This window comes from Pocillopora damicornis, chromosome 8, assembly GCF_964200805.1.
Source record: "Pocillopora damicornis chromosome 8, jaPocDami1.2, whole genome shotgun sequence".
NCBI lineage: Eukaryota > Metazoa > Cnidaria > Anthozoa > Scleractinia > Pocilloporidae > Pocillopora > Pocillopora damicornis.
This window is the reverse complement of record NC_142677.1, coordinates 11,211,102-11,222,763: the sequence shown is the minus strand read 5'-3', so window position 1 is coordinate 11,222,763 and position 11,662 is coordinate 11,211,102. Positions and strand designations below refer to the sequence as shown.

Genomic DNA, 11,662 nt, shown 5'->3' with positions numbered 1-11,662 from the left:
TTCACCCACGTGACTTTCGTCTTGACGACGGTTGCTATCCGCCATGTTGGTGCCCAAACAAATAGTTACAAATGCGCTTATAGTAAGGTGAACGTGAGATAGTAGAAATGGTTCTTTGTGTAGTTTTCGGCTGTGGCAGTAGAAGCGATCGGGAGAAAGGGATTGGATTTTATCGAATACCATCAGTTATCAATAATAAGTCTACCTTCGAAGAAGAATTGACAACAGAGAGGAGAGAAAAGTGGATACAAGCGGTAAGTCGGGGCGACACAAAAGCAAAAGACGTTCTCAAAAGCGAACGAGTATGCGGCAAGCATTTTGTCTCTGGAAAGCCATCTCCTTACTGGGACAAGCACAATGTAGATTGGGTGCCAACTTTAGAGCTCGGAAAGAAAAGTTATAGCCGTGAGATAGACTATGAAGCGAGAGCAAAGAGGCAAGAAAGAGCGAAGAAAAGAGAGAAACACGCTATCGAGCAACAAGAACGCGAAGCGGCAGAGAAGCGTCAGAAACTCATCGAAAGCAGTCTTCCTGTTGCCCAGATCGACTTTAATCAGCCAAGCACCTCCACAGAAGAAGAAAAAACTGGAAACGAAGATGCCTTTTCCGGTGACCTTACGGCATGTGATGAAGGCAGTGAGTCTGATGAAATCAGAACGCAAATTATGAGAGATGCCGAGTGCCAAGCAGACACAGAGCTAAAGGATTCGGAATGCCAAACCACCGAATTAGAATACATGTTTCAAAAAAGCACGTATCGGGCACCGGATAAAGAGTTCTTTGACTCTGACGAGAAGGTTCGCTTCTATACTGGTCTACCTTCCTTGGAAGTGCTAATGGTTGTGTTTGACCATGTAGCTTCACATGTAAAAAGGCAAACTCAGTCACTCGATAGGTTCCAAGAGTTTATTATTGTACTCATGAAACTTAGGCTTAATGTACCGTTACAGGACCTTGCATACCGTTTTGTTGTATCGATTTCAACTATTTCAAGAATGTGAAAAGATAGAGGGGCCGCAGCCAGGATAAGACATCTTGTAAAATTTAAAAAACGATCTCTGGCTAAAACTTTTAAAAAATACGAGCTTTCGGCTGTTTGCGCTACAGCCTTCAACGGGTAAAATGATAAAAAGGTAAGAAATACTAGGTGTGAAGTACAAAGTAAAAAATTAAAAATGCTGATAACTAAGAATGTTTGTTAAAAAGAATGTTGTATTGTCCGGGCAAAGGACAGGAATTGTTGTCCGCATTGGGAGTTAACTTGGAATGCCACGCTTCTAGTGTTTTTCTTGTTCTAAAACTGCCTTTGTCAATAATAGATGCATTATCAAAGTCTATTGCGTGACTATTGGCCCAGACGTGATTGGAAATTCTTGAGCCTTTTGCCGCGGTTTTCACATTTCTGAGGTGTTCTTTCTTTCTTGTGTTGAAGGCCCTGCCAGTCTCACCAATATAACACCATGAACAGTCACCACAAGGAATTTTATAAACAACATTCGTTTGCGATTCCAACGATGGTCGAAATTTTGGAGCCGGGAACTGTTGTTGGAGGGTGATGAGTGGTTTGTTCACCACTGTGATGTCGTGTTTTTTGAGGACACGAGTCAGAGGTTCTGTTACGCCTTTAATGTATGGAAGAGAGGCGAACGACTTGCGTGATTCGGACGCCTCGACCATCTTGAAAAATGTGCCAACAAGTTCCTCCGGGGACAGCACTGTTGAGCGTCGGGTTTTTTTGGCCTGGATGTTTTTAATGAAATTCGATGGATAACCATTAGATTCAAGTGCTGAATAAACTCGATTTAGTTCTCGTTCTTTTCCTTCGGAGGAGTTGGGTAGCTTTAGGGCTCTGTGTAGAAGAGTTGCTGCTGTGCTGGCCTTGTGTTTATTATCATGGTGAGAATTGTAGTCTAGATATCTGTCCGTGTGCGTAGGCTTTCTGTAAACATCGACAGCGATGGTGCCATTTCTACGGGTGACCAAAGTGTCGAGAAAGGAGATCTTATTGTCACTTTCAATTTCGATGGTGAAAGAGATGTTGGCGTCAATTGAATTTAATGTGTCATGGAAAGCTGGCACATTGTCTTTTTTGATGATGCAGAAGCTATCATCGACATAACGTTTCCAGATTTTAGGAGGGACGGATGAACTGTTAATCGCACTTTCCTCGATCTCTTCCATACAGAGATTGGCCACTACAGGGCTGACTGGACTGCCCATAGCGCATCCGTGTACTTGTTTATAGACTCTGTCATTGAACATAAAATAGTTGTTGGACAGGGTAAATTGGAGGAGTGATATTATGTCATTGATGTCCAAATTTGTTCTGGATGGAAGAGAGGCATCCTGTTCCAGTTTGATCTTGATGTAATCACATGCTTTGTCAACAGGGATCGCGGTGAACAGTGATACAACATCGAAGGAAACCAAGACTTCGTTCTCGTCGATCTTGATGTCGGATATTTCTTTGGAAAACTGTAAGGAATTGGCAACAGAGTATCCGTTACGATTTTGAATTGGAGATAGAATATCCGTTAGAAACTTGGACGTGTTGTAGAGGGCTGAGCCAATACAGGTGACAATGGGTCTCAGTGGGTTCCCTTCTTTGTGGTGTTTAACTGAGCCGCGGATCGCTGGTGGTGTGCCGTCGGTTGAGTGAAGTTTACTATTTTATGTTCAATGACAGAGTCTATAAACAAGTACACGGATGCGCTATGGGCAGTCCAGTCAGCCCTGTAGTGGCCAATCTCTGTATGGAAGAGATCGAGGAAAGTGCGATTAACAGTTCATCCGTCCCTCCTAAAATCTGGAAACGTTATGTCGATGATAGCTTCTGCATCATCAAAAAAGACAATGTGCCAGCTTTCCATGACACATTAAATTCAATTGACGCCAACATCTCTTTCACCATCGAAATTGAAAGTGACAATAAGATCTCCTTTCTCGACACTTTGGTCACCCGTAGAAATGGCACCATCGCTGTCGATGTTTACAGAAAGCCTACGCACACGGACAGATATCTAGACTACAATTCTCACCATGATAATAAACACAAGGCCAGCACAGCAGCAACTCTTCTACACAGAGCCCTAAAGCTACCCAACTCCTCCGAAGGAAAAGAACGAGAACTAAATCGAGTTTATTCAGCACTTGAATCTAATGGTTATCCATCGAATTTCATTAAAAACATCCAGGCCAAAAAAACCCGACGCTCAACAGTGCTGTCCCCGGAGGAACTTGTTGGCACATTTTTCAAGATGGTCGAGGCGTCCGAATCACGCAAGTCGTTCGCCTCTCTTCCATACATTAAAGGCGTAACAGAACCTCTGACTCGTGTCCTCAAAAAACACGACATCACAGTGGTGAACAAACCACTCATCACCCTCCAACAACAGTTCCCGGCTCCAAAATTTCGACCATCGTTGGAATCGCAAACGAATGTTGTTTATAAAATTCCTTGTGGTGACTGTTCATGGTGTTATATTGGTGAGACTGGCAGGGCCTTCAACACAAGAAAGAAAGAACACCTCAGAAATGTGAAAACCGCGGCAAAAGGCTCAAGAATTTCCAATCACGTCTGGGCCAATAGTCACGCAATAGACTTTGATAATGCATCTATTATTGACAAAGGCAGTTTTAGAACAAGAAAAACACTAGAAGCGTGGCATTCCAAGTTAACTCCCAATGCGGACAACAATTCCTGTCCTTTGCCCGGACAATACAACATTCTTTTTAACAAACATTCTTAGTTATCAGCATTTTTAATTTTTTACTTTGTACTTCACACCTAGTATTTCTTACCTTTTTATCATTTTACCCGTTGAAGGCTGTAGCGCAAACAGCCGAAAGCTCGTATTTTTTAAAAGTTTTAGCCAGAGATCGTTTTTTAAATTTTACAATATTTCAAGAATATTTTTCCATTGGATTGTGGTAATGACAAGAGACTGTTTCCCTTTGTTTACTGGCCAGACAGGCATCAACTTTGGAAGACAATGCCCCAGTGTTTCCAATATGCCTTTGGCAGGAAAACAACTGTTGTTATCGACTGTTTTGAGGTGTTTATTGAAAGACCATCAAACTTGCTTGCCAGAGCACAGACATTTTCCAGTTATAAACACCACAACACTATCAAGATTCTTGTTGGTATAACCTCCCAAGGAACGATTTCTTTTGTTTCAGAAGCCTGGGGAGGTCGTGTCTCTGATAAATTTGTAACCGAGAACTGTGGTTTTCTGGACAAGCTTCTTCCGGGAGATATGGTGATGGCTGACCGAGGATTTACCGTTAGTGAAAGCATTGGTCTCAAGCAAGCAAGACTGGTAATCCCAGCTTTTACAAAGGGAAAATCTCAGCTGGACCCAGTGGATGTGGAGCAGACTAGAGGAATTGCAAATGTAAGGATCCATGTTGAACGTGTGATTGGATTGCTCAGACGAAAATTTACGATTCTAGAAGGTACCCTGCCAACTGACTATCTTATATCTAATCATGAAAACTCTGATCGCCACACTCCACTGGTGGATCACATGATAAGAGTTTGTGCAGCTCTTGTTAACTTCTGTCCTCCTATTGTACCTTTTGATTAGGCAAACCTCCTATTTCAAATAGTTATGTTGTGTATGATTGAAGATAAATTTAGAAACAAAGACACATGGAACTCTCCAGAAATGTGGATATTCCAATAAATATTCTTAATGTACTTTACCATTTGTTTAATTTGTAAACCTTGGATGTTACAGTGCAATTCAGAAAATGGTGAACAACTGAAATATGCCTGAATTGTTACTGTGAACATTGTTTATTACTTTTTCATCAAACTGTGTTCTATCCAGAATACCCCAATCAGGTTTGTGGTACTTGACTAATACCCACGACTTATTTTGGTGTTCACTTTTTTTTTTAGTTGTACTGTAAATAGTGAAATAATATTGTATCTGATGATCGAGGAATTCTCCATGAGGGTGTCAACAATATACTTCAAACCCTTGATCATTCTTTAAAAAAAAATTTAAAGCCTTGGAAAGAGAAACCAAACCCCTGTTTATGTCCCCTTTTAATTAGATATTGCTTGTTGATTCCTTCCTTTGAAACTGGAGGGTTGTTTGACATTGTCTTTATGTGGGTGTGCCATTGTCGAAATGAGAGGAAAAGAAATGTCATCTGTCATCTTTAATTTATAATTATGTTAAAACAGTAGATATTTTAGCATTCAATTACCATTGGCTGTTGTGTGTCTTAGTAGGGAAAGCAAAGAATACCATGAAAATTACAACTGAGGTACAAACAACTTTGACTGGCAAGAGTGATTAAAAAAATTGCCCTGCAAAACTTAGTTTTCTTTTATGAACAAAGTAAATGATCTTCTCATGCATGTAATGTACATAGATTGAGAACTGAAATTGATTAAAAACAAAATTACATGGATTTTATCCTTCACTTCAGACTGTATGCATAATCAGTGTACTTAGAATGTAGGGAACAAAGTAAACTTGCCATTACTTAGACATGATGCTAAGTGAGTTCTCATACTTTGAGCATCAAAATTTATGAATGTGGGATCTTCTCCAAAGACCAGGCAGGTGGAAAATGCAATTGCAAAAACCCCACAGTCACTTCCATTTGTTTGCTGCTGCACTGGCATAGGGTTAAGAGCAACCAAATAGCCCCCTAACAAGTCATTCGTTTGTTCTTCAACCTCTTGGGTTAAAACAGAGTCATGATATAGGCTGTCATAAAGATTGACATGTCCCAGCTCACATCCAATTGAGCTTACACACACCCAGTGACTGTGACCAGTGTGCAAAATTTGTATGAATTCACCACTGACAACATCAAAATTTCTAACTGGGCCAAGAGTTGGTCGCTGAAATCCTTCTATGCTTGAATTCTCACCATGCAGCAAAACTTGAGCTTGGTGAATAATGTCACAGTCTAGCCATCCAGTGGGACTAAGAATTAAATCAAAATGGGAGTCAGTTAGGTTTCCCAGAGGACTAGACTTGTCACTGCTGCCATGAGTGACTTTAATGATAGAAATATCACTTTCCTCTTCACCACTTGAGGAATCTGATGAAGAACAATACTTGGTAAGGGTGGTGGCTGAATGGACAGTGGCAACTTTATTGCATTCAGAACATTTCCAGGTTGTTAGATAATTGTTGGGCATTCTGTTTAAACCGAGGCAGGAAAGGTGGAAAAATTTTCCATTTTCACAGTTGTCTCCATGGCATTCTACAACCTTCTCTGTTGTACTAGGCTTAGTCTTGCAGATGCAGATGTTGTCCAATTTCATAGCTGCCTGAATAGATGCTGTAGGGGGTTGTGCTGATGTCCTGGTACCACCTCTTCTCTTGAACTGGGGAAGTCGAGAGCAGTGAGGGCAATACCAAGTCTTTGGCTTTCTCATGGCAGTGAGTGAAAGACTGGAAGGGTGAAACCTTTTGTAAGGGCAATTTTTGTTACTGCATGAAATGGTTTCCTCATGTCTGATTTTCCTGCAAAAACAAATACCATCCTTATCTGGTAATTTAGGAGGCACTGTACATCTTCTGGTATACCATTGCCCTAGAATTTCTGGAAGAATACATATTCTCCAAAATGTTTCCAATTTGGGCAGTACAGAGTTCCAATGCTGCACATCTGGATACATGCGCAGCACTATTAAATTCATGCTCTTTTTCTCATCAATGGCACAAACCACAAACTCACAATACTTGATTCCAGGCACAGAGAAAAGCTGCTGCTGCACCTGATAGTAGTAGCTGTGATTTTTTCTAAGCTGTAAATGTCCATTCACTTTTTCTAAGCAGGAATTCTTCTGCTGAGCAAAGTTATCAAAGTTGCCATCTTTGATTATAATCGGGCACTTCACTTCACCGCATCCAGTGCCACAACAGTCACATGAAACTAAGAAATCAGGAGTGGCATGGAGAAATTCATGTTCTTTGTTAATAAACAAGCCACACTTCTTAACAGTTAAGTTCACATGACCAGTTTTTACAGCAGCTTCGTATGCATTTACAGCATCACTTTCATGCCTCTTACCATGCCTGGTAGCTTTAGTGTTAACTATGTAGAGGCTTGGATAACAAATTGTTTTAATCAGAGACTGAGAGGGCTGTGCAATGTTTGTGTGAAATGCTGCGTGACTTTCAGACGCACCAATTCTGCCAGCACGATGTCTAAAAAATCCCGACCCACTGGCTTGATCTCTTGTGTTGAGTTCCACTTTGTTTACGTGCTCATCAGAAATATCCAATGTCACTTCAACACATTTTCTTAGTAGTTCTGGATAAGCAAGATCAACATTTCCCTTTTCAAATAGATCGGGAATAATCGGCAGGGAGCGGCTCTCATCGATAAACTGGTCAGCATAGGGATCGATGAAGCTGAGAACAGCAGCTTTAATTTTGCAAGCATTTAGCTTCGCATACACAGCCTGCATTTCTTCTCCTGATAGAGACGCGATGGGCGAACTTAGATCGTCCTTCTCCGCTGAGTTTTTCTGTTGTTCCCCGAAATTTGGGTGCAGGGAGTCGATTCTTTGGTCCAGCGTCTTTTTAAGCTTTTTCGCGGACGAAAAGTCGATATCCCGCACCTTCGAGTACGGCACTTCTCTAACATACGTTGGCAGAATCCACGTGCACTTAGTTTGAGTACATGCGAGTTTCCCTTGGATTCTTGTCACTGCTTCGATATAGAAAAGGACACTTGCTACGTGCGAGCAGGATTCAGCAAGGCCTGCCTTGCAGCCTAAGCAATGAGCTGAAAGAATGGTACCATCACTTTCTGCGATGATCCAAATGTCTATCAGAGGATCGTTCATCCGTTGCGAATGTTTCACCTTCGCCACAACAACAACCTTGTTGAGAATCTCTGCTCCTCGAACCGAGTTTACGAAGCCAGACACCACTTGCTTGTACGCTTCAAGACTTTTGAAAGCTTTAAACTGCTTATTGGTATAGTAACTTGTCTCGAGAACTAAATAGGAAAGAAGGTCCGAGACTTCAATCGGGGGCAAACATTCTGAGTGGAACTGCTCCTTTGGAATGGCTGCTGGATCGACACCGACCACAGAAATGTTCTTTAAATATCGCTCTCGAACATGGCTTTCTAGGCCGTCCGCATAGCTCGAAAGCACGGGTATCCTGAGAAGAATATTCTCTTGCAATTCTGGATTTTTTTCGCTTGAAGTATCCATAGAACAAAGTATTTGAAAGAGGGCACTATAGAGATGGCACTATATTTGCATGAAATTTCACACCTGAGATGAGCACCAACATGGCGGACGATTAATTTGCATAAATGTATGACGTCAGCTGCAAACCAGCAATAGACAAACCACATTGGAGCGATAACATTTGCTTCTTTATCATTTGAGGTGTACATCAATGGTTTCTCCTTAAGCGAAATATGAATTAGACAAGAAAGAGGAAAACAACACAGGTTATGTAAATAAATACAAAACCTACCTAATAGACATTTATGATAACTTCTAGGAAGTTCGTTCGCCTCTGTAAGTTTCTTTTCTATACAAATGAAGTCTTCCAACTCAAAACCATGTCCCACGACAATGGCTGAAGACTAGTCACACTTTCCATAATGTTCCAGCTTTCTTCAGAAATGAAAACCAGGTATATCAACTGGTTTTAGGCTAAATACCCTGGCCAAGATACCCATGTAACCATGCATCTTCAACGGGATCGCAGTTGGCTTCTGTACCGCTTGAAATAATAAAGGAAGAACACTGGAGGATAAAACTTAAGACCCTCCTGTACGGTAAGAAGGATAGAATACTTCTGCAAGACAATCTCTAGTAACACGGTGTTAATATCTTCTCGTTTCGCATCAGCATCATCATAGATGACGCTTCCGTGCATCTTATCATTCTGAATGATTTTTACCTGCAGAGTCTAACCATGACGTCAGATGAGGAACATACGTAAACATGGTCATCCGCCTCTAGCGGAGCCCTGACTCCTGAATCTTTATCAATAAATTGTTATAATTATCTGTCACGTCTAGCAAAAGAATGTCTTTCTAGACGGACTGCTTGGTGTTAAGTGTCGCGCCTAAAACAAAAAAACGCTCCTATTTCTTGAAAACAGTGTTAGTTGATTTGTTGCCTCGTGTTCTTCGAATGCTGTTTCTTCGCTTGAAATACAATGGGCCAGTTATTTACACGAGGTCTAACCCAAACCGCGGCTTTACGCAAGCATTGGACCTTAAGTGTTGTTTATAAGAGGGTTCTTTTCGTTAAATAAATACCCTTCCACTGCTAGCTTCGGCCCTCTTGACACTGTTCACAAAAACATATGTTCAGATAAAAAGATTAATCTAAATTCAAGATAGTTAAGAATGAGGTTTTGTTAAACAACGGCTGAACATTGTTTCAATAACCAGCCCAACGTGTCAACTCCAGACACAATTCAGTAAAACTAAAAAGAAAAATGTTGGTTTTCCTTTTGTTAAAGTTTGATTGTTTAACGTTGGAGGCGAATGTAAAAGTCATCTGAGAGCACTAAGTGCGAATGTTCTTTAAAGAGGAGTATTTTGTCGAAATACTTTTTAAGCTTTCCGACTCAAGTCCATACTGTTCTTCTGATATCTCTTCCGTTGTGAAAATCATTTCATATGCAGCATTTGAATACTTCAGTATGGCATAAACCACGATAGAAACTTGAAAACAAACAGCCGCTGTTAAGATACTACAGATGGATCTCCGCATACTGCCTGAGCACGTTAATTACTCTTTTCCTAAGCATGAAGATTCTCCGGCTGAACAAAGCGAGGGACTGACGTTAACTTGGTGGCCTTCAAGTTGAAAACACTAATGATTAGTTGACAACGTTCATTACTTTACGAAAAGTGATAAAACGTGTTAAACCTTCAGGGGCTGGTAATAAATATATCTCTTGGCGTTAGAGCAGTTTTGAGGTGGGAAAGTTGGCTGCTTTTTCAGAGTATGATCTATTGTTCTCACGTGGAACAGTGATTTGAAGCTTCCACCAGTGCACGAGACTCGCCCATTGCGCTCGCCTCGCGCGTGCGTCCACTAGACGAAGAAATGACTGCACGCTACTATTCTCAACTCGGTCATAAAAATGCGGCCTTGGCCTCTGTGGCGCTTCAGCCTATTGTGAAGTGTTTGGATAAATGCAAGAGCTGAGATGAAGTAACAAGACTGTAAGCCTTGATGATTGCTGAAAGTCCGTTGGGTGACAGCTAAATGCTGGTTTTAAAACAAAGATAATGCACTTTTTGGAAGAATTTTTACGGATCAAGGGGGGCATTTGCAGAAATCTTTGAGATGTACTTAGCCATGCTAGACATTTGCGGAAACAAAATAATTAAAATTTGACAAGTCATAGCAGACGGAATTAGTTTTCAATCCTGGACCATACAGTTATGACCTAGTATATTTTTCAAGGGTTGATCCTAAACGCAATGGCTGTGAATGTATTTTTCTGTCAATTGGTGATGATTTTGTAGAGATCCTTCACAGAAGCGTCCGTGTAAGTCCTCAAATGAATTAAAATAGCAGAAAACAATAGCTGCTTGCATTGGCAGGAGACAAATTATCAAGCAACCGTCAGCTTATGGCCCGATTAAATGAGCCGGGCTGGCCGGGTTGGCCAGCCTGACTCGGTTTTATTGAAATCTCGGCACTTTTGTTTGTCCCATTTTTTATCTTGGTTTAAGGCCACAAAAATCAACTACGTGATGTTATGGAAACCGGGCCAGCCCGGTTTCCCAGGATCTGGCTATGTTGTCGTGTAATCGCGAAGTTGCTTTAAACAAAAGTGCCGAAACAGTGCCGGCCTAACCGAATCAGCCCAGCTCATGTAATCAGACCCTTAGTCAGCTAATCAGTGATCAATCTCATGAGGGCTCTGAATAAAGCATCACCACAAAAATGTCGTACGCACAGTTGAAAAAATCGCGGGACATGTAAAAAAGTCATACTGCATATTAATATCATTTATTGTGGATAACAGTCGATCCAGTGCAGAACGCCAAACCAAAGTCTATTGTAAATAGATTCTTGTTTATCCACACATGGCATCTTTCTTCGCCAACAACATTTATGCTGATTTAAAAAATCCAATTAGGAATATTATGGAAAATGATAAGTTCTAAAAAGGATAACGGGGTAATTTAGTATTATCAACTGAATTGATAACGTAAATTGGCCACCGTAAAGGGTCTAAAAGCTGACGTTAGGGTTAACGATTACTGAAAAGGGTCTGACGTAATTCACTGATTCAAACGGTAAAATGCTTTCTCTTCAGAGAAAAAAAAAATTCCTCCAAGTTTTCATGATGCACCGATCACACCTAATAAGGTACTCCTGCAAGGAAAAGTTTTGTTCTATCCTGAAATGATTGTGAGATGTTTATCGTCTTCTGTATTGTCAAGGCAAGAACTGAAAAAATAACACTCGGGGTTTTTTTCACAGGCAAAAAATAATTTGTTTCAAAGGCATTATTCTTTCTTTAGTGTATGCTGCGCCCAATAATCTCTAGTGCGAATGTCGATCTACGAAGATACTCCGAAATAAACAATAAGTGACATCAGGTAAAAATCGGGTGAAGTGAGGTTTCTATTGTTGCTTGCTATCATGGTCATTACAATGTGTTCTCGAGGGTCACATATGTTTAAC

At 40.8% G+C, this 11,662-nt stretch overlaps 4 protein-coding genes and 1 pseudogene across 4 annotated transcripts; 2 read left to right on the top strand and 3 right to left on the bottom strand.

Annotated features, from left to right (window-relative positions):
- The first annotated feature begins 7 nt into the window (after positions 1-7).
- Positions 8-5,142, top strand: LOC149041362 (uncharacterized). The gene is made up of 3 exons (XM_089181076.1): positions 8-997; positions 2,527-2,533; positions 3,909-5,142. Exons 1-3 carry the CDS (start codon positions 108-110, stop codon positions 4,584-4,586), a joined length of 1,575 nt encoding a protein of 524 aa, XP_089037202.1. The 5' UTR covers positions 8-107; the 3' UTR covers positions 4,587-5,142.
- LOC149041364 (uncharacterized) lies at positions 1,001-2,663 on the bottom strand. Its single transcript, XM_089181075.1, has one exon. The coding sequence runs from the start codon at positions 2,260-2,262 to the stop codon at positions 1,186-1,188; it is 1,077 nt and encodes a 358-aa protein (XP_089037201.1). The 5' UTR covers positions 2,263-2,663; the 3' UTR covers positions 1,001-1,185.
- Positions 2,671-3,894, top strand: LOC149041363 (uncharacterized). Its single transcript, XM_089181074.1, has one exon. It carries the CDS (start codon positions 2,673-2,675, stop codon positions 3,747-3,749), a length of 1,077 nt encoding a protein of 358 aa, XP_089037200.1. The 5' UTR covers positions 2,671-2,672; the 3' UTR covers positions 3,750-3,894.
- Positions 5,143-5,166: 24 nt separating the features above from the next.
- LOC149041361 (uncharacterized) lies at positions 5,167-8,324 on the bottom strand. Its single transcript, XM_089181073.1, has one exon. The coding sequence runs from the start codon at positions 8,198-8,200 to the stop codon at positions 5,465-5,467; it is 2,736 nt and encodes a 911-aa protein (XP_089037199.1). The 5' UTR covers positions 8,201-8,324; the 3' UTR covers positions 5,167-5,464.
- LOC149041360 (uncharacterized) lies at positions 8,258-9,727 on the bottom strand (annotated as a pseudogene).
- Between the last annotated feature and the right edge of the window lie 1,935 nt (positions 9,728-11,662).

Coding starts and splice junctions, on each gene's coding strand:
- LOC149041364 (XM_089181075.1), bottom strand. CDS start 2,262: ATGTTCAATGACAGAGTCTATAAACAAGTACACGGATGCGCTATGGGC.
- LOC149041363 (XM_089181074.1), top strand. CDS start 2,673: ATGTTCAATGACAGAGTCTATAAACAAGTACACGGATGCGCTATGGGC.
- LOC149041362 (XM_089181076.1), top strand. CDS start 108: ATGGTTCTTTGTGTAGTTTTCGGCTGTGGCAGTAGAAGCGATCGGGAG.
- LOC149041361 (XM_089181073.1), bottom strand. CDS start 8,200: ATGGATACTTCAAGCGAAAAAAATCCAGAATTGCAAGAGAATATTCTT.